Raw genomic sequence first — 27,993 nt, 5'->3', positions numbered from 1 at the left:
AACAAAAGTTTCAGTCAAAACATTTATTCTTTTCCTGAACTGGGTTAAATGACAACACAAATATTGTGACCCTGCTTTTAAGTTTCTCATGCACTATACTTTAAATGTTCAAAACTTTGTGTAAAACCATGTGACCCAATTTCTTTCACAATGCCTGCTATAGAAATCTTAATTACACACACTTAGAAATAAATTCTCTCCTAAAGCATTATTACAGATTTGAAAGGACTAGTTAGAACTGCAACAATAAAGTCAGTCGAGTTCTTAGTTATCAACAAACACACAGAAAGAAGACAGGAGAGAACTGCCAAAGGAGAGAGGACAGATGTTCATTTATATTGTTTCCAATTGGTAGCAACCAGATCAGAAAGCCAGGGTGGTGGGAGTCTTTCTTGAGTCCTTAGGAGGGGATTTTAAGGTATTTAAGGGGAATAATCACATGCTTACACTAGCCAGGGCTAGTTAAATTATATTTTAAGGATAACAATTTTACATGAAGTACCAAAGTTCTGGCTAGAAAAATAGATTGCTAAACAGAAACTTCCAGCTTTCCATGGCTGAGTCTATAAAGTGATAGTGAAAGTGATAGTCGCTCAGTCCTGTCTGACTCTTTGCAACCCCATGGACTGTAGCTCACCAGGCTCCTTCGTCCACGGGATTTTCCAGGGAATACTGGAGTGTGTAACCATTCCTTTCTCCAAGGGATCTTCCCGACCCAGGGGTTGAACCAGGGTCTCCTGCATTACAGACAGATTCTTTGCCCTCTGAGCCACCAGGGGAAGCCCTAAGAGTCCAAAAGCCTCTCTCAAATATGAGGATGGGACAAAAATATAGACTCATGAAACTACAGTGAGGCTGCAGGGAAAGTTTATTACCACCCAGCTTTCACACTGAAAGTCACAACTTGTAAGTCTTAACAAATACTGAGCAACTGTTATTTTAAAAGTTGTTGAAAAGGACGTAAACATTTTCCTGAATATGATGGCAACAACAGCGGAAGCCTACGTGCTCAGGGTGAAAGGGTGGAGCCACTGGCAGGACTCCTCGGCCAGGGTCCTTTTCAGAAAGTCTCAGGCTCCCAGGGTGGCGTCATTCATTTTCAGGCACAGCCCTGGGCAGATTTACAGAGCAGAGCATCCACCATCTGCAATCCAGTTTCAGGACTTTGCTTCCAGTCAGTCAGGCTGCAACCGCAGGAGAGAAGCAGACGCCAAGTTAGCAACACTGGGTCTTGCTCTCTTTTTTCACAGTCTCCTCGTCCAGTTTAATTCTGCCATCGTTTTCTTCGTTAGGGAAGCTTTGGTGGTTGGCAAGAATGTTCTCCACCAGGAACCGGGCTGCTTCATCGATGTTGACATTATCCTACAGGGCAGAAACAAGGATTAATTCTTAGAGGAAAGCATTAAGAGTATTACTAGAAACTAGGAAAGTGTGTCAGAGAGGGCACGGTAAGGACAGCTCCATCTCCTGCTCCGATATTAAAACTGTTTGCTGAGAGTCAATACTATTGCCTAACAGGTCTAGAGAACCCTCTTCTTCCTGCAAAGGATCCCTCTTTCTGATGTTCTTGTTTTTTAACGTGTTAAACTTTGGCACTGAGGTTCAATGAACTATCTCCATGGCTGAAGATGATGAATCCTGCTCTAGGTTGCCAGCCACAGAAGTGAAAGCACAGATATAAAAGGGCTACCCTGGTGGCTCAGAGGGTAAAGTATCTTCCCGCAATGCAGGAGACCCAGGTTCGATCCCTGGGTCGGGAAGATCCCCTGGAGAAGGAAATGGCAACCCACTCTAGTACTCTTGCCTGGAAAATCACATGGACTGAGAAGCCTAGTAGGCTACAGTCCATGGGGTCACAAAGTGTCAGACACGACTGAGCCACTTCACTTTCACTTTTCACTTTACAGATATCAAAACAAAACTCAATAATCTGTTCTTGAACATCTACTTCCAGTATTTGGGATACCTTGTGGAAAAAAATGTTAAAGGGTTCAAACCACATTAAACTATGATAAATGCAGCATATCACTTCCCCATCCCTGCCTGCAAATTATGACTTTTAGTTGATGTGTATAAACTGAGCTGAAACAATGTTGTGGGTGAGCTGTTGAAGATGCTCTAAGGAGTCACTAGCCATCATGTTTGTGTGACTGATTCATATGCTGTCGTTGCATATATAATAAGTAACACATAGCAAAAAGTGTGCTTACTTATAAAGTAGAGGTAGTAGTAACTGATAGACATTTCTAAAGCTATTGTGGAAAATACATAAACATATACTTATGAACTTCCCATGTGGCTCCATGGTAAAGAAACTGCCTGGCAATACAAGAGACACAGGTTTCATCCCTGGGCCGGGAAGATTCCCTGGAGGAGGAAATGGCAACCCACTCCATTATTCTTGTCTGGAAAATCGCATGGACAGAGGAGCCATGGGGTCACAAAGAGTCAGACACGACTGAGCGACTAAGCACAATGTGCTCTTTTCAGCGTCTGAGGAGGCACACTTGTTTGAGTTCATGTCTGCCAGGCTTCTCCACTGAAAAGGAACTATTTTTCACTTTACATTTAGTAAGTACAAATGTGTAAATACCCTGTTTTCCACCATACCTTTCCCTACTCATTTTGACATCAATTAATTTTCTCCTTGGAACAAGTATTACTGTTATATTTAATGGTGACTTTCTATCTCCATCATTTCTTCTTCATTTATGATTTGGAATTCTACAGTTAGGAAGAGTTTTTTCTCTTCTCTCCCATTTAGTCACTTGTTTGTTCATGTCACAGATTATTACTTTATTTTATGGATTAGATCCATAACAATAATTATTTACTTTGTTGTTCAATCTCTTGTCTTAGATTTTGGAGCTCTTACAAGCAGGGGCCTATGTCTTTTTGACATGTTTCCATCATTGTGTTTCCTTAGCTTCTGGCAACACAGAATACCTCAGGCACATCTTTACTTTCCTTGTTCCACTAGTTACTGGATAACTGTATTTAAAAACCAGATCCTGAGGACTTGTAAACTCATGAGTTCTGTGTCGTTATGGCTTCTAAACATCTTCAGCAGACACACCCAGAAAATATGTGATGTTTTTGAACTGTGATGCTGGAGAAGACTCTTGAGAGTCCCTTGGACTGCAAGGAGATCCAACCAGTCCATCCTAAAGGAAATCAACCCTGAATACTCATTGGAAGGACTGATGCTGAAGCTGAGGCTCCAATACTTTGGATACCTGATGTGAAGAGCCACTCATTGAAAAAGACCCTGATGCTGGGAAAGACTGAGGCTAAGAAGAGAAGTCCATTCTAAAGGAGATCAGTCCTGGGTGTTCTTTGGAAGGACTGATGCTAAAGCTGAAACTCCAGTACTTTGGCCACCTCATGCGAAGAGTTGACTCATTGGAAAAGACTCTGATGCTGGGAGGGATTGGGGGTAGGAGGAGAAGGGGACGACAGAGGATGAGATGGCTGGATGGCATCACTGACTCGATGGGTTTGGGTGAACTCCGAAAGTTGGTGATGGGCAGGGAGGCCTGGCATGCTGCAACTCATGGGGTTGCAAAGAGTCGGACATGACTGAGCGACTGAACTAAACTGAAGAAGAGAAGGGGATGACAGAGGATGAGATGGCTGGATGGCATCATTGACTCAATGGACATGAGTTTGAGCAAACTCCAGGAGATAGTGGAGGACAGGGAAGCCTGGCGTGCTGCATCCATATGGTCTCAAAGAATCAGACACGAACTAAGTGACTGAACGACAATACATACATTGGTATCTGCCTCTATGTTTATCTGTTTATACATATATGTGTGTATGTGTGCATGTGTGTATATGCACACACACATATATACACATAAACACAGGATTTATATACATATGTATGTGTATATATATGTTAAACATTAAGTTCATATGGATCTTCCAACTCAATACCACAAGGTTCATTCTAGGCTTCTCCCTTATTTGTTATAACTTTCTCAGACAGTGAGAACTCTGTCTGAGAAGTAAAGACCTGTGCTATTTATTCAGGTATCTGTTCTAGCACCAACACAAGCTTTTTTTTTTTACCTCTACTCCTAAAGTAAGCATCAACTTTAATTAAAATATTGATCTTTAAATGCCCTAATGTCCCTCAGTCTCCACCATCCCCATTATACCAAATAATTAAAACATTCTCTAACTGCATCTAATTGTAACTCATTAAGAACAGAAAGTCCCATGCTATAGTGTAATTAGTCACACATTTTCATATTGGAAATCCATTATTTGCCATAAAAGTGAAGAGATGAAGCTCATGAATTTAAACTTGCCTTTTGGCTGTGTTCCCATCAGAAATTCAGATCCCTGCAAGTCTAGCAGAAATCATTTTGAGGCTAACTGCTGGCCAGCTCAGAATCAGAGGTGTTAGTGGAATGTAGGCAGTACTATAAGCCTTGACTAAAAATTTTAACCAAAATTTTATATTATATTTCTCCTGAAATACTCATCACTAAGGAAATCTGTAGGAAGGCACAGAACATATGAATATTTTCCTTTTTACCTCTACAAGCTACCCTGTCTATACATATAATGAAGCTGATGACTTACACAGTCTCAGGCTACATGCCACATGATACTATTGTTTATGAATCTTCCATCTAGATTCTGGGGAGAAATTTGGATTTATTACCTGAATGATTAATTTTTAAAACAAGAGGAATTTTTATCTGTAATACATTCATCTTCTCTGTCAAATCTCTTGCTCTAGTAAACATTTACACACACCACTATTTTTTTCCAACAAAGCTGGGAAGTAAAGCAAATCCCTTGACAGATGCAGAGAGAAGACAGAGGGCATGGCTCCCAGAATAAGTGCTTCTATGAAAAGCCGTCCCTTCTGCAATCTCTTCCTTTCTGTTTGGCTGAGTGCTCATGCAGTACACCTCTGGGGTTCATCTCTGTTCCACCACAACTTTTTAAATATGAAACTAAATTTTAATTTATAATAGAGTAGATTTATTATATAATAAATAGCCTTTAGCTTAGAAGTAAACACTTCTGCCTCTAACAGACACTATTCTTCCCAATGATCCCTCCATCACAATATTTTCAGAGCACATTTTGTGTAGTCTCCCATAGGTTTGCTTTCATTATTCTCATCTTCAGTGGCAGCAAATAATCTTCCACTTTTAGGGTGGGTTTCTAGTAAAGCTAAAAGTAACCTGATAAGTAGGTGATTTGGAGGGGGGGAAAAAAAAATATATATATATATATAAACTGCTCTGGTAAATCCATCCAAATCCTCTCTATACATAAGAAATTCACTGAAGTATACTAAAAGCTGAAACTGGGTTAAAATTATATCAGTTTGGTTTCGAGTTTGTCATCATCACTGAATTTCACCAACATTTCATCATTCTTCCATGTCTGATTGTTATTGGACCTCTAAAGTGAAACTTGCAATGCATATAAATACACTCCAGCACAAAATTTTGTGCTTGGGATTTTCACCTTACTAGACTACTAAGATTTTCATCAGCCAATCTGTATTTTTCTTCAAAAAATATTTTATTGTTTTCCATCAGGGTTGAAAGAACATCTTACTCTGTTCATGACAAAATATGTCATAATTGTTGATGCTTTCCTTTTGCTCAAACTTTTCATACACACTTGATCTACAATTCCTCCAACATCATCTGAATACATCTTCTCTCTGACCTTCTCAATGTCTGTTAGTCCTGCCCATGACTTACATCTTCACTAAGGACGTCTATGTCCCTACATTCTGTTAAGTCTTCTGTAAAAATCAAAATTAGTTGCACTTGACAATATACTTCATACCCCATAAACTCCAGGGTGCATGAAAAGTACTTTGTTTAAGGACTCAAACTCATAGAAAATGTCATTTGTTCTTTGCTTTAATAATATTGATTTTTATTTTAATGCAAAATCTGCCCTTCTATTCACCTCCCTAGTAGCCAATTCTGAAAGCCTTCCTGCAGCTGACTGAAATAAGCTGTAACATATCTATGCTTCACCTTTCACTAGGCTTCCGAAAAACACTTGGGTAAATCTGTCTAAATCCTTCACAGTTACAGGTCAGATGTATGAGTTAACTGCAGAGCAGATACAAACACACAGCAGAGCTCACCTTCGCAGAGGTTTCAAACCATCCTGTGAAGCCATGTTCTTTGCAGAACTGGTCCATCTGGGAAGGAGTCTGGCCACTGTCTTTTTTCTGGTCACACTTGTTAGCTAAAAGGACAGCAGGAATAGGGCTGCCGTTTGGAAGATGTACTTTACTATCCAGATCACTTTTCCATTTTAAAACAGCATCAAACGTGGAACCTCTCGAAATATCAAAGACAACGAAGGCACCAACAGCTTCTTTGTAATATACTCGGGTCATGTTACCAAAACGCTCCTGTCCTAGAAATAAATATAGTGAGACATCAAAAACTTAAAATTTGGTCAGAGGCTATATTTAGATATAAGCCTTTTTAACCCTAAAAATAATGTTGTAAACGCATCTGTCATTCCAGAGCAACAGAGATGGGTGGGATCAAGGACACACACACAGAACCACAACCCATAGGGGAGAAGTGGCTGATCACCTGCTCTCAGGACACAGTTACCTTGTTTTATGTCCTCTGTGCATGTACATTACATTTTCCATAAGCATCAAGATGCCAGTCCTTACAGCTACAGAATCTATCATGTCCTCCCCCTCACTCGCCTTGGTCTAAGAGAGGTACTAAAGAATAAAAAGAAAGTTGGGTGTGGAGGGAATAGACAAGAATAGAGGAAAATAGACTTGCAGGAAGAAGATAAGTGTGGTGGGTAAAATGCTAGTCAAAAAGATTAGGCCTGGACCTGAGATAAAGGAGCTCATGTTCTTAACTCCTCTTTTTTCACATCTCCAGCAAAACCCACTTTCCTTTTCCTTTTTAAATTTTTTTTAAAGGAGGATAATTACTTCACAACTCTGTGCTGGTATCTGCAGTACAACAATGCGAATCAGTAATTATACATATACTCTTTCCCTCTTGAGCCTCCCTCCCTTCTCCCATCTTACCTCTCTAGGAAGTCACAGAGTGCCAGGCTGGGCTCCCTATGTTAGACAGCAACTTCCCACTAGCCATCTTTTTAACACCTGATAGTATATATATGGTACTTTCTCACTTTTGACTCGAAATGCAAGACTGCTCTCCTCTAAGAAGGTAGATGTGCAAAACCATTACTTTAGTAAAATGTGGTACAACTATGTTGTTAAAAGAAGGATCAACAACAGAGCTCTTAGGATATCATTGTACTTTTAAAATAGCTTAACATGTTAAACACTTTTTTTTTTGGAAAAAAAAATCTACCATCAAACATACCATATAGATCTTGGCAAAGCATTCACTTATGATCTGACATTGACTTAGGAAGGATTCTTTTCTTCATCTGACAGATAGAAAAACATGCAAAGGCTGCTTGCCCAGGACTCCAACAGCTCCAACTAAAGAAGATGGGCCTAAGACTGGATCTCCTGACTCCCACATGTGTGTGCAAACATGCCCGTCATTCTGACCTATCCCACAGCTGCCCGGACTTCTAAAGCTCTTACCTTTAGTGGGGCAAATTACTGACTATAGTGCTAAGGGAAAATGACTGCAGTCACTACAAATCTAGGATTTATAACTCTTTGTCTAATGATAAAAACATGTGCTATGATGGAACATTCTCCTATTAAAACATACAATGAAAAACAAGCTTTTATCTAATTGTACTGGTAGTGAAGAAAGCAAAGCTGTCCCCTAAATTAATCATTTTTCTCCTCCAAATTCTATGCCATCATACATTTTTAGATATTATTTAATGGAATAATTGAAGAAGAATGCAATAGTCAAGCTTAATTGGATAAACAGAGTTCATCTAGTTTATGACTGCTCCCCAGAGGGGCTTACCTGAAGCTGTACTGTGATAGTTCAGAGTTCCAAATTTTGTTATAACGAACAGTCACGTGAGAAATGTCATTATCGTGTTCATATATTATTAGTGATGTAAATCTGACCAGCCAACTATTTAGTTTATTTGCTCACAATGCTGACATTTATAAAAAGCTCATGTTGTATCTTTTTCCATTAATGTACATTTAATTATCACACAAGGCATGCTGGCAGATAACAAACCAACCATTCAAGGTCAGTATCACCATTTTGTAAACACTGCGCAGATGCATTAAGGTGCACCTAATTTCAAACAGAGAGCACACACTACCAATGATTTTGATTTTTCTCAATTTTAATTATTTTATATGAAACTACAGCAATAAGAGAAATTAGTACTGCTAACTTAGTCCAGATAACAAGACAATTACATAAGTATATAAAAACATTCCTTTGGGCTACCCTTTCATTTAGACGAGGGTAAGGTCCCAAACTAACAAACGTATATAGAAATCCAGAAGTTATGAAGAACTATTGTGGTCTAGTGACTTTTGTTTCTAGAATCATCTGTAAATTCCCTCCCCAAATATTTCTTTTTACCAGCTGTGATAGTGAACATATAAGTCTGTATTCATATAAAATTTCTGGTTAAACCATAAGAAAACAAATGTTTGAGACAAGGCATTTTTGAGGAGGATCTTGTGACTTAAAATACTCATTCCAGTCCCAGGGCCAGGATTCAATCCTCCTTGACATTCTCACAGCAGACAGTGTGCTTTCTAACTCCACCATATATGACAAATCTAAACGGTGCCAATTACACTGTTAAGCATTTCTTGCAAAGATAAGATGGGCAACGTAAAGGACAGAAACAGCAACGACCTAACAGACTAATGTTAGTCACTCAGTAGTGTCCGACTCTTTGCAATCCCATGGATTGTAGCCTGCCAGGCTCCTCTGTCCATGGAATTCTCCAGGCAAGAATACTGGAGTGGGTGGCCATTCCCTTCTCCCAGGGATCTTCCTGACCCAGAGATCAAACCTCGGTCTCTTTCATTGCAGGCAGATTCTTTACCAACTGAGACACCAGGGAAGCCCAAATACAAACAAAACTGGTGGACATGATGGAATTCCAGACGAGCTATTTCAAATCCTAAAAGATGATGCTATCAAAGTGCTGCAGTCAATATGTCAGCAAATTTGGAAAATTCAGCAGTGGCCACAGGACTGGAAAAGGTCAGTTTTTGTTCCAGTTTCAAAGAAAAGCCATGCCAATGAATGTTTCAATTATCATACAACTGGGTACATTTCACACGCTAGCAAGGTAATGCTAAAAATCCTTCAAGTTGGGCTTCAGCAGTATGTGAACCAAGAAATTCTAAGTGTACAAGTTGGATTTAGAAAAGGCAGAGGAACCAGAGATCAAATTGCCAACATCCATTGTATCATAGAAAAAGCAAACAGAAAAACATCTGCTTCACTGACTACGCTAAAGCCTTTAACTGTGTGGATCACACAAATGGTGGAAAAGTCTTAAAGCAATGGGAATACCAGACTACCTTACCTGCCTCTTGAGAAACCTGTATGCCAGACAAGAAGAAATAGTTAGAACTGGATATAGAACAATGGACTGGTTCCAAATTGGGGAAGGAGTATGTCAAGGCTGTATATTGTCACCCTGCTTATTTAACTTATATGCAGAGTACATCATGTGAAATGCTGGGCTGGATGAATCACAAGCTAGAATGAAGATTGCTGGGAGAAATATCAATAACCTCAGATTCGCAGATGATACCACTCTAATGGCAGAAAGAGAAGAGGGCTAAAGAGCCTCTTGATGAAAGTGAAAGAGGAGAGTGAAAAAGCTGGCTTAAAATTCAGTATTCAAAAAATTAAGATCATAGCATCCAGTCCCATCACTTCATGGCAAATAGATGGGGGAAAAAGTGTAAATAGTGACAGACTTTATATTCCTGGGCTCCAAAATCACTGCAGACAGCGACTGTAGCCATGAAATTAAAAGGCACTTGCTCCTTGGAAGAAATCTATGACAAACCTAGACAGTGTATTAAAAAGCAAAGACACAGTTTTGCCAACAAGGGTCCATATAGTCAAAGTTATGGTTTTACCAGTTCAGTTCAGTTGCTCAGTCATGTCTGACTCTTTGCAACCCCATGGACCGCAGCACACCAGGCTTCCCTGTTCATCACCAACTCCCAGAGCTAACTAAAACTCATGTCCATCGAGTTGGTGATGCCATCCAACCATCTCATCCTCTGGTGTCCCCTTCTCCTCTTGCCTTCAATCTTTCCCAGAATCAGGGTCTTTTCCAATGAGTCAGTTCCCACATCAGGTGGCCAAAGTATTAGAGTTTCAGCTTTAGCATCAGTCCTTCCAATGAATATTCAGGACTGATTTCCTTTATGATGGACTGGTTGGATCTCCTTGCAATCCAAGGAACTCTCACGAGTCTTCTCCAATACTACAGTTCAAAAGCATCAATTCTTCAGTGCTCAGCTTTCTTTGTAGTCCAACTCTCACATCTGTACATGACTACTGGAAAAACCATAGCTTTGACTAGAGAGACCTTTGTTGGTTTTACCAGTAGTCACGTACATATGTGATTTGGACCATAAAGAGAGCTGAGTGTCGAAGAATTGATGCTTTCGAATTGTGATATTAGAGAAGACACTTGAGAGTTCCTTGAACTGCAAGGAGATCAAACCTGTCAATCCTAAAGGAAATCAACTCTGAATATTCACTGGAAGGACTGATGCTGAAGCTGAAACTCTAATACTTTGCCACCTGATGTGAAGAGCCAAGTCACTGGAAAAGACTGATGCTGGGAAAAATTGAGGACAGTAGGAGAAGAGGGCAACAGAGAATGAGATGGTTGGATGGCATCACCAACTCAATGGACATGAGTTTGAGCAAACTCTGGGAGATAGTGAAGGACAGAGAAGCCTGAGGTACTGCAGTCCCTGGGGTTGCAAAGAGTCAGTCAGGACTGAGCAGGCTGAACAACAACACCACTGTTAAGCAAATGAAAAGTAAAGGCACAAACTGGGAGAAAAAAAGTACATATATATTATATCTGATTTAAAAAACATACTTAGAATACACAGAATTGTCAGAACTCCAAAATAAGAGAACAAAAAAGAATCTGATAGAATAAGCAAAATATTAAAATACTTTACCGAAGAATTTATATGATGATAAATAAGCCAAAGAAATGATGCTCAAAATTATTAACCATTGGGTTTCAACCACAATTGAGTTGATCCTTTATACCCACAAGAAAGGCTAGAATGAAAAAGTCTGACTATACCAAGTGCTGGTGAAGTTGTGGAGCAACTGGAGCTCTCATACAGCTGGAAAGAATAATACTTAAAAATAGTGTGGAAATGTTGGAAAACAATTTGATACTTTCTCAACAATGTAAGCATATATCTAGCATACAACCAGGCTATCCCACTCCTAGGCATTTGCTAACAAAATGAAGGCACACATCTATACAAAGGCATGCTCACGACTGCTCAGAGGAGCTTCATTTTTAATAGCCCCAAACTGGAAGCAACCCAAATGTCTATTCACATAGTAATGAATAAACTACAGTATATTCATTTAATGGACCACACTCAACAATAAAAAAGGAAAGGAACAAATTATGAATAAATGTAACAACAGGGATGAATCTCAGAATAATTATGCTGAGTCAAAATAACCAGGCCAGAGGAGGAGGAGGTAATACTGTGAGTCTACTTATATCAAAGACCAAAAAATTAGAAACTACAGTGATACAGTAAGAGAAAGCAGATCAGTTGATTATGTTGGAGAAGGGTGGGGAATGGATTAGAGAAATTATATTTCAAATGATAAAAAATGCTTGCAATCTTGACTATGGTGATATTTCCCCAGTGTAAAACTTATAAAATTGTACAGTTTACTCTATGTCAACTATATCACAATAAAGCTATAAAAAATACCTACGTTATATATGGTCAGTGGGAAGTTAAATGTAAAATGCCTTCCTGGGAGTATATTCAGGGCTAAGTTTGGCAGAACTCAGCTAAATAAAGTTTTATTGGAATATTACCCTCATCTATTTCCATATTATATGCCTGATTTCATTCTATAATGGTAGAGTTGAGTTGTTGCAATAGAGAGTAAATGGGTCACAAAGTCTAAAATAATTACTATCAGGAACTTCACAAAAATAGTTTGATGATTTCTGTGCTAAGGGTTTAGGGACAGTCTATACCTTTACCAGGAGTAGTATATAAAATTCATGAAGCTACACCCTTAACTTCTCTGCATGTAGGTTATACTTCAAGTTCAAAGAGCGTAAAATGCCAGGTCCATAAGTGAGCGCTGAATAAATACTAAGTACTATCACTGGGCTTCCCTGGTGGCTCAGAGGTAAGGAATATGCCTGCCAATGCAGAAGACACAAGTTCGACCCCTAGGTCAGGAAGATCTCTTGGAGAAGGAACTGGCAATCCACTCCAGTATTCTTGCCTGGAGAATCCCATGGACAGAGGAGCCTGGCAGGCTATAGTCCACAGTGTGCAGAGACACGACTGAGCAGCTAATGCGTTCACTTTCACACATGGCAAAGCCTTAAATTATTAGGTAGTTAAGTGTTTTACCTCAAAGTGGTGAAAATGGTTTGCAAAGGAAAATAAACTTGAGGAAAGTACAACCATCCTAGAGAATCAAATATCAAGTACCCGACAGTCAAGCTACCCCAGGAAATAATGTTGTCTGTTTAAATCAGCCAACTGTCGTTAGGGACCTTTAGAGATCATCAAAGTTCCTCCAAGCTCTCACTTCTGATATTTTAGAATATCAGAATTCTATGCTATATATCAGAAAACTATGCTATAATATTAATGTTATAATGATTTTCTGACAATTCTGCAATCACCAAATCCAGAAGACAGCAATGGGGATCAAATGTAAATGACCCATCATCAAAAGGCCAAGTCCATCCATTTATGGGAGTAGCTTATTCTCCAAAAGAATAAGAAAAATATACTTCCTACTGTACTGGGTTCATAATCTCTTTTTTCAAAAAATTCAAAAGTGCTTCAGAGATTTTCCTGAACTGGTAAAGACAAGTGAAAAACAAAAGTTTCTAAAACACATGTCATTGAATTAGGGAGTGAAGAAAGATAAAAGGAGTTCATTTAGAATAATCATCTTAACATAAAATTAAAGGAACTGTTCTCCAAAAATCAAACAAGGTGAAACTTAGATTTAGGTCTGTTGTTTTAAAGGTTTAAATGCACAGGGTTGCTAAAGCTCTTTCTGTTGTTAAGCTGGAAAGTAAACTTTCCTACAAGAATTGCAGCCTGTATCTTTGTTATGACTGCTCCTTGGGTAATTTTAGCTATTCCCTTATTACTATCTAAAACAAAGGAGACCAGTGGAAAACACAACTAATGTTCACGAATAATCCATTTTCCTTCACTTTTGAATACATGGAGGACCACACTGTCCTGCTCCGATTAAACCAGCTGTGTTCATGGAATGTGGACAGAAGTGTTCCTGCCCAGCAGAATCACTTGGGTGGCAGCAAGGTTACCCCTCCTTTGAGGTGATGGTATCAGATGGTAGGGCCTCTTTTAGCCTGGGTCTTCAAGGGGCTCCAATGAAAAACCACCCTCACATTCCTCACCATCCCCTACTTCTGCTCCCTACTAAGGACATGTAGAAAGAGTGTGAAAGTGTGTCAGTCACTCAGTCATAGCTGACTCTTTGCGATCCCATGGACTGTAGCCCACCAGGCTCTGCTGTCCATAGGATTCTCCAGGCAAGAATAATGGAGTGGGTTTCCATGCCCTCCTCCAGGGGATCTTCCTCATTTTAAGGCTGTTGGCACCCTACCACAACCTAGCCTATCTTGACTGGTACAACTCCCCAATATCTTTTTACTTCTTATAGCTAGATTTGATCTCAACTAGAAAATACGTATTAGGTTCCTCCTATATACCAGGCACTGTGCTAGACACTGGTGAAACAATGAAGAGGACCCTAAGAATCTCAGTCTATCTGAGGAAAGAAACCAAGTGATGCCATGATGTGTTAGGTGTAATCAGAGATACAAAGAGCATATTATGGTATTCAACAAGGGGATGTCATTCACTGAAGTGAGTACGCTAATCTTGCTAGTCTTTTTGAAAGATTACATTATCAAAAAATGCCTTTCAAATGCTTATACTATGAAAATATAATATCTTCATAAACTTTATTTCTTTACTTCCATGCTGTGACTTTCAGTTTGCATGCCCCGGAGGCAGCCAGCCAGTCAGAGCCATGCTCACCATCCATGGACTAAAAGGCTAAGTTTTAACTGCTGGAGGCAGTTTCCCAGAAGCACTGAGTCATCGCTAGGAGAAACAGGTGTTCTTCTTCCCCTTCTACAGCTCTGCAAAAGCCAGCCCTTCCTAGCTTCAGATAAGGGCTAAAGGATCAATAAGGGCTAATAGGTAAGACTGTCATATGCAAACTAGAATTGCATTAGAAATCCATGGAATCTTAACATTTTTAAAAAAATTTTGGAGGGCAGCCAATCAACCATTTTAAGTTTATGCTAAGAAATTTTTATTATTCTAGGACTCTTCTTTCCACGAGTACATAAATAAAAGCAGGACATTTCTGCCATGCTGCATGCTGAATGCTCCTGGATTGTGTCCTGTGATGAAAGCGGACCGGTTAGAGGAGAAAGTATGCAGTTATTAAATGTAAAGACAGCTGCATGTGTCTTGTTTCATGGTGTGTGTGTGTGTGTGGAGTGAAAGTGTACAGCAATATGGAAACTCAGCAGAACCTGGGAGATCTTCCTCCTATATGGTCTGAAGGAGTAGTACAGACATGGTGGGGAGAACTCTGAGCAACAGATACCACCTTCCTAGACCAGAGCTGTAATCTCCTCTTACAGGAAGGAGAGGGGCCACTTTATGCTTTTTCGAGAAGATGTTGCTCCAGATTATCTCATCCAACCTCCCTTATTTTAAAGATGAGAAAATAAAATCTCAGCGAGACAACATTATTCAAGTTCCTTAGGTTGATGTGTTATCCCATGTGCTGCCTGATCTGGTAGCCAAGCATTTTCTGGAGTATACATTGCTCCCCATGGCTCCATGGCTCTAAATAGATCCAAAGTAGCATGAGCCTGGGGAAGACATTCCTCAAGAACACACAGCCCTGCCACAAAAGTTACAGGCTTGCTCTGTGTCCCCGAGTGCCTGACCACAACAGCTAAGGACATGCCTCACTGATGACTTCATTAGCTAGGCTGATACTGGGGACAGGTTTTTTCAACCATATTGCTGTGGGCATATTGCCTGAATATTCCAAATGGCTTCTAAAATGTGTTATCCTTTAAAAAGATGTGTTACTTCCTTCTCTAGCGGAAGGAACCCTGATTATAGCTAGATATCTTGGCAATGAGAAAGGGAAAAAAAGAGCACAGTGCTAGTCATCTAGGCTCAAAGACATTTAAAGATGCACGACTTGGTAATACATACTCTAATGGATGATGACCTGTAAGGTACACATGTTGGCAAAAGGATTAAAATGCTTCCCCAATATCTGGAGTACCCAACACTAATGACTTTGAGAAGGAGTTGAGACAATTTGATACATTTCCAAGAATATGTATTCTAATCAAGGAAAAGAAAATCAGAAAACGGCTTGCCTTCTCTCTTTGTAGGCAAATTTTCCAAAGGGAAATATTTGCTCTCAGATTTGAAGGCAAAATACTGCATTTTGAACATTTATCAGAAATACAGGCCAGAGACGCCTTCTCTATGGTTTTAATCACTATTTTTTAATGTTTGTCTCAATACTTTATGTTCATGTGCCCATTTGCCAAAAAATCTAAATATCTCTAAATGCTATTTGAAATTCAAAATGTAAGTCAAACAATGAAAAATAAATCAGAGCAATAAGACAATCAGTGCTTAGCTTTCCAAGTATAAATGCTTATCCTTTCCCACCCATTAAGAATTATTGGGCTTCCCAGGGGGCTCAGAGGTAAAGAATCCACCTGCCAATGCAGGGAACATAGGGTTAGATCCCTGGGGTGGGAAGATCCATCTATCCCGCTCATCCAGAGTTCTTGCCTGGAGAATGAAAAGGCAACCCACTCAGTATTCTTGCCTGGGAAATCCCATGGACAGAGGAGCATGGGCTACACGACTTAGCAGCTAAACAACAAACAACAAGAATTACTGAGCTACATGTTCTTGCTTAAGGTGACTGGTCAAAAATGTAGTTTCTAGTGAGTGCACATAAAGTTCTTTAAAAACACATCTTTAAAATTCAGTATGCATTTCAGAGATGAAGCATTTTTAACACGTTTGTGTGGTTGGTGGGTAACAGATCAAGATCCAGCCAAAATGTAAGTCCAGTCACTGCTTCTAGAAAGATATTTATCGAGCCATTAAAAATTTTTATAGCTTGATATAGATAATATGGTGATGTCATAATGGGTCTTAGGTTTTATATGTAAGATGCTACAATTCATAGTCACATAGGTTTTGTCATTTTTAGGGCATCTATTTAATGACTTTTTATACTACTACTTTATAAAGCCCTTATAAATGTTCCCCAGAATTACACTTAAATATTTAACATGCTAAAATTATAGGCATTGTTAGAAGAAAAAAAATTCCTTACCTTAAAAAACTACCATAATACTGACCAATAAAACAATGTAACTAAAAACCCATTTCCCCACTTGTTTACACAATTTTTCATAAAACAAATGACTGTATTACCCTCAAATAAAACAGGTCTAAAAGCTAATGCATCAAATTAGTACCATATGAGGCTGGATTCAATAATGTACTGAATTTCATATTTTAATACTGTACCATGAAGAAGGTAAAACGAGTCATGTGATTTTACACAACGCCACTCATTTGTCTGATTTTCTTTTCTATCATGTGTAAAGCAGAAAGAGAGATAATATAACATGACCATAAAACCTTTGCAGTAATATCTGGATTCATGCCCTAACTCTGCAAGTTACAGGTGTACAGACCTTGGGGAAATCCCTTAACCTTACTGAGTCTCAGTTTACTTAACTGTAATTTCCCCAGAAACATATATATTAGCCTATGTAAAACAGATAGCAAGTGGGAATGTGCTGTGTGACAACCCAGAAGGGTGGGGTTGGGGGAGGCAGACAAGAGGGGGATTCAGGAGGGAGGGGACATACGTATACCTGTATCCGACCCTGAAAGATGAACTCCCCAAGTTGGTAGCTACCCAATATGGAAAAGAGTGAAAAAATAGCTCCAGAAAGAAAGAAGGGGCTGAGATGAATTGAAAACAATGCCCAGTTGTGGATGTTACTGGTATTGGAAGTAAAGTCTAATGCTATAAAGAACAATATTGCATAGGAAACTGGAATGTTAGGTCCATGAATCAAGGTAAATGGCTAGTGGTCAAACAGGACATGGCAAGAGAGAACAATGACATTTTAGGAATCAGTGAACTAAAATCAGAAAACTAAGATCATGGCATCTAGTCCCATAACTTCATGGTAAATAGATGGGGAAACAGTGGGAACAGTGGCTGACTTTATTTTTGGGGGCTCCAAAATCACTGCACATGGTGACTGCAGCCATGAAATTAAGAGACACTTATTCCTTGGAAGGAAAGTTATGACCAACCTAGATAGCATATTCAAAAGCAGAGACATTACTTTAACAACAAAGGTCTGTCTAGTCAAGGCTATGGTTTTTCCAGTGATCATGTATGGATATGAGAGTTGGACTATAAAGAAAGCTGAGCGCCGAAGAATTGATGCTTTTAAACTGTGGTGTTGGAGAAGACTCCTGAGAGTCCCTTGGACTGCAAGGAGATCAATCAGTCCATCCTAAAGGAAATAAGCCCTGAATATTCATTGGAAGGAACGATGCTGAAGCTGAAACTCCAATATTTTGGCCAACTGATGGGAAGAACCGACTCGTTGGAAAAGACCCTGATTCTGGGAAATACTGAAGGCAGGAGAAGGGGATGACAGAGGATAAGATGGTTTACCAACTCACTGGGCATGAGTTTGAGCAAGCTCCAGGAGTTGGTGATGGACAGGGAAATCTGGCATGCTGCAGTCCACTGCGTTGCAAAGAATAGGCCACGGCTGAGTGACTGAACTGAACTGATCTGATTCATGCTGCTGTGTGGCAGAAACAAACACAATGTTGTAAAGCAATTATTTTTCAATTAAAAAAAAAGTAAATTGAGAGACAGTGACTAGAAAGCAGCTTTTCATAAATGTTAACTTTGATTACATGAAGGGTTTTTTACCAAAACTTCCTACCTCTGAGATTCTATGCTTAAATTTGGAAATATATTTCCACTTGGAAAAAAGAGCATTATAGTGTAAGAGGCAAAGTTGCTATTTAAATCATGTACAAAGTACCGTTTGCGCCCATGCCACCACCATTGAGGCTGAGATCAAACCCGTCTGTTAAGCAAGAGAGTAACAAAACTGAACACAGATAAATACCTAAAAGAAAAACAAACTCTTTCTGAGATGGCAACAGCAGTCTCGATAAGGAGCCTTCAAAATTACCTATTCCCAGATACATAACAGTTCAGAAACGATTTTTCTTTTTGCTAATTTGAGATGAGCAAGCTTTTGTGGTATTTAGGTCACAGTGTAAGGTCTGTTTTTATTCAACTATTTACATCTTCTGTGGTGACTGTAAAAAGAACATTTGACTTTAATCAATTTAAAGAGAGAAATAAAATCAAAGTACCTTTTTGGTTTGTGTCCAAAGTCGGAATAGTTTTGGAAGTTCGAGATATTGGCTTTTTCCTTTCTTAAGTACAGCATTCAGTGAGAGCAAGACATAGCCCATCTCTGTCGTGTGATTTATCGTCTCCTTACATCACCTCTTGAGACAGCAACAGAGATAAGGAGCAGGTGACACAAAACAGATAGGAACTTAGGGGCCAGGAAAGGCGGGTGTCAAGGAGCCCGGGGAGCAGCAGAGTTGTTCCGTGGAGTGAACAAAGGATGGGTCTGCTGGCAGTGGGCAGCACAGGCAAGACAGAACCACCGCTCTCAACTTGAGCATGAACCAGGTCACCCATGCTGTGTGTGTCCAGTTGCTCAGTCATGTCCGGCTCTTTGTGACCCCATGGACTGTGGCCCACCCGGCTCCTCTGTCCATGGGATTCTCCAGGCAAGAATACTGGAGTGGGCTGCTGTGCCCTCCTCCAGGGGATCTTCCTGACCCAGGATCGAACCTGTGCCTCTTATGTCTCCTGCATTGGCAGCTGGGGTCTTTACCACTAGTGCCACCTGGGAAAGATTACCCCTGGTACCTGGTAGATTACACACTTCCAGGCCCTCTCCCTAGGAACTCTGACTTGTTAAGCATGGAAAACTGCTAGTTGCCTCTGCAGTATCCCCTTCACAGAATTCTATTTGGGGAAGCAGTGTGTCCAGTTTGAAAACAAACAGAAAAAGTCCTAGGTTTCCAAGCTGCCCTTGCAACAAGGCATGGGCGTCTGACTGAACCAGAAAGGCAAAGAACACAGCCAGGGAGTGGTGAAATGTCAGCTTTGGTCCGTGAAGAATGACTGGTTCTGTTCACCAGCTGTGGACTGCTCAACCACAGACTTACTCGGTGAGGGACTTAACTTTTCTCTTGTTAAAACATGATTTACGGGGATGTTTGACAGATGAAGCCAGTTCTGCTTATAGCTGATGCTAAGGAAGATACATTTAAGCACCTCAGATGAGTCTGACGGAGCAGGCCCCATACAGTCATACAAAAAAACAAAACAAAACAAAACAAAAACACCCAATATATATTTAGCTTAATTTCAAAGCAATCAAAAATCACTACATAAAATGCTTAAGGAAAAGTATCTGGATAGAAGTGAGTGAAAAAAATGAGGAAGAAGAGAATGTACGAGCTCCTGTTAGAAAGACCAACACAAAGCCTTAAACTAAACCTCTGCTATCCATTTATTTTTATGTGGTTTGTCGCTCTCAAAATAAGAATGAAGAAATCACATGTTTCTAGCCTCTGTGACTGTAAAAAGTGCAAAAAGCTCCTTTGAAAATATAATTGAATAAAATTCTGAACACCTTTTTCTTGATCATCTATCTCACCTCCAGAAATCTCCTCACATAAGTCAGTCAGCACTTTTTCACCATCTCTTCATCCAAACGGACTCTATAGCCATAGTGCAACTTAAACTTGTCGACTGAGCCCACTCTCTACTACTTAAGTGTTGATTAAGTGTGAAATCTTCACTATTTGAAGGATATGCTATTCTTGGACTCAAATCTAAGGCCTTCAAAGTTTTTTTTCTTTGGAAGATTACGTTTTCTCATCTCTTAGTCCATTTTAATAAATGCCTAGAAATATGTATACATCAGGGTTTTTTAAAAAAATACATTTTATGATTACTTTGACATCTTGGGGCCTTATAGACCAGGGGAGGGACTGGACTGCCCCCCAGCCCCCCGCCCCGCCGCCCAGCCGCCCCGCCGCCCCCTGCCCAGGGTTATCTAGTTATTAGAGCAAACAACTTGCTGAGAGCGCATCTTCAATTTGCAAAACAATCAGTCCTGAGTCCTTCTCTACTTGCTCTCTTTGGTCAGGCTCTTGCAGTCTAGGTCTGAGACAACTAGGGACCATCACTATAGACCTCAGCGAACTGAAATCTTTCCAACTATCCAATCATAAGCTTGCTCAGCTTGCCTATGCTGCGAGGTCCTTTCCTTTCTTCAAAAATCACAAAAAGGCTCTGGCCCTTGCTCTGCTTTCTCCCAGCTCCTTCTGCCTCCTAAATGACCTTGGTGCTTCCCTGTGTGGTCCTGCATGGTGTGACATGGTCCTTCCATCAGTAACAAACTATCTCTTTTAATGGCAACTGTCTCCTGATGTGGTGATTTCATTTCACTTGAATAAAAACAAAACCTTGAGTACGTGTTAAAAGAGAAAAAGAAGCTATCTATGGTAACACTGTGAGTTAATTGGCTATACCCCAATACAAAATAAAAATATCTTTTAAAAAAGAAGAATCATTGAAATGTACACATCAAAAGCTTAAGAAAGCTGGAAGGTCAGGATGCTGCTGCTGCTGCTGTTTAGTCACAAGTCATGCCTGACCCTTTGCAATCTGCTGGACTGTAGCCAGCCAGGCTCCTTTGTCCATGGGATTCTCCAAGCAAGAATAGCGGAGTGGGCTGCCTTTTTGGAAGGTCAGAATACCATATACATAAGCTGAAATTCCTAAGATATATTTGAAAATAACACTGCACCTCTGGAATAATGCATGGCATACAGGTTTAATCTGTGAGATCACAGAGTAGTCTAGACAAACAGCTGTAATTATTGCCTTGTTTTCCAGGGTGTGCTCTACACCAAATACCAATAAAATAGCTTCATTAACTTCAGAGAAGTCCACAGTTTAGACAGTCTTTCCAAATGTACTAAAAAAAAAAGAGAGAGAGAGAGAAAGAGATGCAGCCAATCAAAAAGTGTCTGCCTTGGAAGTAGTATGCCTCATAATTAAGTATAAGAACTAGAAATTCTGGACTGATGACACAAAGGATGGTAATGATTATAATAGGTATGAAATATGAGTCATATGCTCCAAAACAGGGCTGACCAGAACATTTGCAAATTTAGACAAAAGTTTATGTCACTCTTATGTTACCAAAAATCCACTCTGCTTTTAGATACATGAGACCTGTGCCATGGATTACCTGTGTTTTCTTGGTCAGCTTACCACACCTCCCTGGGTTTACACCATAGGGTCTCTAAAAGCCTTTAATCCTATTCAAACAATAGACTGATTAGGCAAATGGCTTGCAGCCAAGTCAAATTTTAGTACTTCTTATCAGAACTTGGCTCTCTGTACTTCTAATCTGAGCAACTTTTACCTTACCTGGGCTAACTGAGGCCAATTAGGAATGGTAACATATTCAAAAGAAGGAAAGGCAACAGACACGACATTACCAGGGGAATTTTCTTCATGTCAGTTACACAAATATGCTGTTATGTTGAAATTCCTGTCTGGGCATTTGTGAAAGCACAGTCCAGACTGGAGAACCCAAAGGTGTGTCAAGGTTTATGAAATAAGAAAGATTTGAAGATGTAAAATGGGATAGTAGGCTTTGCTTGGAATTTAGCGCAAAACTGAGCCAGAATAACGCTGAAGATGGCAAGAGTGTACAAGTCAGATGTAATAAAAGACTTTATTTCAATCCTTTTAAATGAATTATTAAGTAACTGACCCACAATAAGTCCTATGACAGTAACTGTAGGACTAAGAGACTACATATAACAGAGACTAATTCATCAAAGAACGGCTTCTTTATATTTAGAAAAAACTTGAACATTAATAATCCTTGACTGATAGACACTCTGAAGGTCAAGAAAGCATGAGATAATATTCCAGGCTCTTGCTCATGAAGAGCTGGAGCGTTATCAAAGAAAACAAGAAGAGACCACTAGTTATAGCAATTGGCAATATGCAAGAGAGAACAAGGAAGACAAGATCAACCTTTTATTTTCAGATGGGAATCAAAAAACTCGAAACTGAATCTAAGTGTGGCTCAAAAATGAATCTAAGGGTGGTTTATGTAACTTATAAAGGCTTCCAAGCATGAACTTTATGTGTGATAAATCATATTTACATGAATTTCAGAGTACATTGTTTCTGATTTGTTCTCTGGCCCAAAGGAGTATTACTCAGATTTTTATAAAGAAATTTTGACACTGAAAACTGAAGAGAGGTAGAACAGGCTCCCTGCCTACTCCAATGCCACTATGGCATAAGTATTATTTGAACTAAAGGCACTTGAAAAACAAGGGCAAGGTGGGTACTCCAACCGCCCCTTCTTCTTCCTTAAATCAGGAGATAAAACTCCCATGTGAAAGATGTCCTCCCCATAAGGAAGGAAGGAACTGCGCTCATCACCAGAGATGATCAAACTGCAAGAATTCTGCGGAAGCAGATCTTGTTAAAATAGCTCTTATCTTCCTTTAGCATCCCACAGAGTTTAGTTATTTTTCTACAGCTGCCTTTCTTCAACCTAGTATAAAAGCATTTATAGTTTTGTACTTTGGGGGGTTCTTCCTTTCATGAGGGCTCCTGTGTCACATAAAGCTTCCCTGATAGCTCAGTTGGTAAAGAATTCACCTGCAACGCAGGAGACCCCGGTTCGATTCCTGGGTTGGGAAGATCTGCTGGAGAAGGGATATGCTACCCAGGCTCTTACATTAATTTCATTCTCAGGACCAGCTGAACATTCTAAGAAGGTAGAGATAAAATTTTGCCTTCCCTATAAAAGCAAATCACTGCAATGAATGCATGCAGACTAAATTATACTAGATCTAAATGGACAAGCTTAAAAAAAAAAAAAAGATTTAGCCTGGATGAGCCATTCAGCCTACTTGGAAAATTCTGCAGTTGCTAATAAGCTTATACTAAGTAGTGAGCCAAATACTCATTCATCTATAATACATGTTAAAAGGAAGATCAGATACTGCATCTTAATTTAGTATATACACTTTTAAACTCTCTTTTTAAAATCTTATCAAAGACTTCAATATTTCAGTATATTTCAGTAATGTGTTGAGCAGCAGTCTCAAAGCAGATATGAAATAAAAGAAAGGAATTGCCTAACACAAAATTGTGTAAAATTGCATCTATACTTTAAAGCTGCATTCATTTGATTTAATAAAGATTTATAAGTCCTGTATCCATGAGTCACTATGGTTCTCAATTTGAAGGTTTTAGCTTAAACTGCTTGGCTACATTTACAGAAAACATTTGGGTAATTCCTGCCTGTTACACTTGCCAGAGCTTTCAAGTATAGAGACGGGACATAATTTCTTTACACCTTTCCCACTTCTAGAGCAGCAACGAAAGTCTAACCAGTAATAACAGCAGACCTTAAGTTAGTCATGTCGAGTGGCCAGCTCCACCTACTATTTTGCAATCAAGGAATACCTCCCCTCTTTGAGAATTAAATATGATTCAACTTTGTTGCTACACAAGGCAAATATGTTTAGCCATGGGGAACTATTTGGAGTGACCTTCACTTTGCCTCCATTACATCATGACTACTTCATTCAAATGGTATGAGCCAGAATTCACTAGTAGCTCAAATATTCAAACCAAACCTTGGTTTGTTAATGACAGAGTTAATGATAGAGCTCCCTAAACCTTAAGTTAAAGCCACATTATTTTTTGCTCTTACTTTCCTTATATGCTGAAAACCTTATTTAAAAGATGAACCTTATAATTTGCAATCATCTCATAAGTTTACCTCTAATCTTGTTAATTGCTGGTGTGTACTTGCTGGATGGAATCCCTTTTGGAGATTCTGAAAGGTCTGCTTTCCTTCCTGGAAAGGCTCAAGCTTTGGATTTAGGCAAAACTGCAAGAAAATTCCACCTAGGCTGATATGTACCAGAGTCTGGTAGAGACTGAATACGTTTGCCTCCTGGTAAAATAGGTCTGGTTAAGCAGGATGAAAAAAGGGAAGAAAACTCTAACTCATGCTTCTGCTTTCCCAAGTCTCCAAATATAAGCATTTTTCCTTGACGCTTAAAAAAACAGAACTGTGCCATAAAAAAATCTTTTATTTACCTGCAGAAGGACGCAATCACAATTTAATTGCTAAACACCACACTATTTTACATGAAGAATAAAGCAAATTCAACTATTCTCCTAGGCAGAGATTTAAAATCATCTTCATGGAAATTCACAGCTAAATTGAAGATTTCGGTAGAATGATTATCACATGTTAAGGCAACCTTTAGAATCCATGACTTTGTCCAGGAGCAATACTCTTACTTATAAGTGCTCTGTGAAAAAGCAGGAAGTGTTTCAAAAGAAGCCTCTGGCTTCAAAAGATGACTTTTCAAAACTTATCAAACGAACATTTTGTTTTCTGTAACCAAAAAAAAAAAAAAGCTGAGCCCAAAGGCTGACTATCTCCCTTTCTTAGAGGTGACATACATCATTTTATTTTCCTATCAGAGGTAGAGAAGCCTAGTCTTAAATAAATAAGTATATATGTGATATTTCTTCAATATCATCTCATATGTAATAAGCTGTTGATGAAAAGAGCGCTACCCAGCAGACAGACCTGGGTCCTTGACTCTTCACCAGTTGGGTGACCACACCTTTTACAGGCTTCAGTCATGCAAGTGGAGGATTAAGGATGGTCTCTTTAACTCTGAACATGCCCCCATCTCGAAGGCAGACTGAGCTTAACACTCACAATGACTGAACAGAGTAATTCCTGGTACCACTTCCATATTTCAACTTTCCCAAAGTTAATGGCTTATTAAATGCACACATCCAACCCACCACACCAGCCAGAGTTCAAGTTTTCATACATTAGAGTAAGGAGAATCTGTACCCTCCTCAAACAGGGATAATATGCTCCAAAATGACAATGGAAAGCAAATGCCAGGGAAATAATATTATATATTGGGTGTGGGGAGGCAGGAGTGGGGCTAGGTGTTGGTTCAGGGGGAGAAGAGGAGCATAACGTTTCAAGAGAGGTTTTCTCAAATCTTTGCCTGGGTGGCCTGCCCTAGGAATGCGAGCAAGGCGTACAAAGAATGGGGTTTCGCTCCCAAGGAAGGGTCTCAGACTCAAGGCGGATGATGAAAACCCTTCTGAAAAGACACCCTGGTTTCTAGTCTTGGGGGTGTCCCTAACTAGGCGTGTAACTTTGGGTAAGTCGTTCAAGCACTGTGAACCTCTGTTCTTATCTGTAAAATGTTAAAGCGAATGAGAGGAGCCAGCCCCTTCCCTCCCTCTTTCTCGTCAAGATTTAGAATGAAAACTCGGGAAAAGCCTCCGTGGCTTTCTCACCTCTGGTCAGGTGGGAGCTCCAAAAGAGAGGGCCTCCTATCTCTTAAAAACACCAGAGCTTTCCAAAGACCGAGCTGAGGCGTCTAACCAGGGTTATTTTCTCCACGCCTTTATTTATCTTGTTCTGCTTTTAAATTCTTCGATTACCAAAGCCTGTTCCACTGTGCTGATTTCCCCTGGAGTCCAACATCCCCTTCCATCTTTCCAGGTGGTTTTAGTCCCTTTCTTTTAAACTTATTCCGGCAGGCAAGTTCTGGCAGAGGACAGAGAAAGAAGCAAGGAGACCAAGCGCCGCGTCCCCCACCGCCCGCCAGGCTTCCGACGGCGGGGAAACCCCGCGGGCGCCCCCTGCCCGGAGGCCGCTGTCCGCCCGCCTCGGGGTCCCCGCACGCCCCCGGCTCCCGCCATCCGCTTACCCGCGATGTCCCATAGCTGCAGGCGCACCAGCGTCCTGCTGTCCCAGTTGAGGACCTTGAGGGCGAAGTCCACCCCGATGGTGGCCCGGTAGTGCTGGGAGAAGAGCTGGTGGACGTAGCGCTTGATGATGCTGGTCTTGCCCACGCCGAGTTCGCCGATGACCAGCACCTTGAAGAGGTGCTCGCTGGTCTCCGGCGGCGCCGCGGCGGCGGCTGCCCCCCGGCCCGGGTCCCCGGCTCCGCCGCCCGCCATGAGCGCTCCCGACCCCGCTCCGCCGGCCGGCCGCTCTCGGCGAGCTCGGGGGCCCCGCCCGGCCGCGCCCTCCCCGCGGCGCCCCGGGTGCTCCGCCGGCCGTCGAAACTTCTCCGAGACCGGCCGCCCTTCCCGCCGCGCTGCCGCACCGCCTGACCGGTCACAGGACCCGGAACCCGCCGCCGCTGGCAGCCCGCGCGGGGCGGGGAAAGGCCGGGGCGGGGGACTGGCCTGGCGGGGGAGGCCCGGGCGAGAGGCCGCAGCTCGCCGCCGCCTGCGCTCCGCGCGGGCCGGGCCAGAACTCGCGGCACTTCCTCTCCCCGGGCGTCCCCTTCTCGCGGCGGCGCCGAGCTCGGCCGCCCCCTGGTGGCCGCAGAGGGTAGCTGAGCGCCGACGGCGAGGGGGACCAGGCGGGTCAAGGTCAGACCACCCAGCCGGGTGGTGAAAGCCCTTAGAGCTCACGGAGGGGCGAGAAGCGGTCGTCCAGGAGGGACCCCAGCCTGGAAGGCGCGGGTCTGGGAATCGATCTCCCTCCCTGGCTCTGCCCCGAGGGAGTTTAGCACGTGGAGATCCTTGCCTTTGATTGATCGCCAGTGGTCCACTTTAGAAGTGAAAAAGAGTGGACGGATGACTCTGAACTTAACAAAGGACTGAAAACGCTTTTGTATCGATGAATCTGAGGAAGAAGACACATGGCCACGAAAACGATCTTAATTCCCCAACAAACCATGAATGTCTTAATTTTTAGTGTTTCCGTAGTAGAGACTGAGATAGATGCTAGAAATTGATTGAAAAACAGTACTGCGGGCTTTTATTAAAAAAAAGAAAGATAGACGGCCTTACCTTGCCTGCTGTGTTTGTAAAATCGAGGGTTGTCCTCCCCCCCGCCCCCCCCCCCCCCCCATAATATTTAGAAACACCTGGGGCTGAAATCTTCTGGTAGCTTCCTTAAGTAAACTAAAGCCTGCCACTCGGCCTATCCTCTGACAATCACTGAAAAATGTTTTCCAGAAGTGGAGGAGGTTTAAAATTGACTTCTAAGTCAAGGTGGAATAAAATCTTCAATAGAATAGCTACTGAAAAATCATGGCTATGTCTCTAAAGATGTTTTATGGCCAGCTCGCTTACGGCTTTTATGTTCACTCAACTGAGAGCCCTTTCAATAGTCTTCAGCCTGAGGAAAGAGAAATTTTCTCTTACTGCTTTAGTACAGTATATTGTTTCATACTTACAGATTACCGTAGATTTTTATGAGTTCCTTTTTCTTTCACCTTCCTATGTTTCCACTGGCATTACAAATAGAATTGTGCTAAAAAAAAAAAAAAAAAGCACATGTAAATGATTTAAAATTAGAAGTGGTCCCAGCTAAAGGAAGGATAATAGCTTGGATCTGGTGGTTCTCAATCTTAAGTGAACAGGGTTTGTTAAAACAGATTACACACTAGGCCCATCTCCAAAGAGATTCTGAGTCTTGTGACTGAGTAAATAAAACTCTGTTTTAAACAAACATTTCCATTTACTGCCT

General features: G+C 40.9%; 1 protein-coding gene across 1 annotated transcript; it reads right to left on the bottom strand.

Annotated features, from left to right (window-relative positions):
• Positions 1–8: 8 nt before the first annotated feature.
• On the bottom strand, positions 9–26,767 carry RAB32 (RAB32, member RAS oncogene family). Its single transcript, XM_040238641.1, has 3 exons — positions 26,216–26,767; positions 6,137–6,414; positions 9–1,362 (listed from the first exon to the last, which is right to left on the bottom strand). The coding sequence occupies exons 1-3, from the start codon at positions 26,466–26,468 to the stop codon at positions 1,216–1,218; spliced, it is 678 nt and encodes a 225-aa protein (XP_040094575.1). The 5' UTR covers positions 26,469–26,767; the 3' UTR covers positions 9–1,215.
• Between the last annotated feature and the right edge of the window lie 1,226 nt (positions 26,768–27,993).

Source organism: Oryx dammah, unplaced genomic scaffold, assembly GCF_014754425.2.
Source record: "Oryx dammah isolate SB20612 unplaced genomic scaffold, SCBI_Odam_1.1 HiC_scaffold_4, whole genome shotgun sequence".
NCBI classification, from domain to species: Eukaryota; Metazoa; Chordata; class Mammalia; order Artiodactyla; family Bovidae; genus Oryx; species Oryx dammah.
This window is presented reverse-complemented; position numbering and strand designations above follow the sequence as displayed.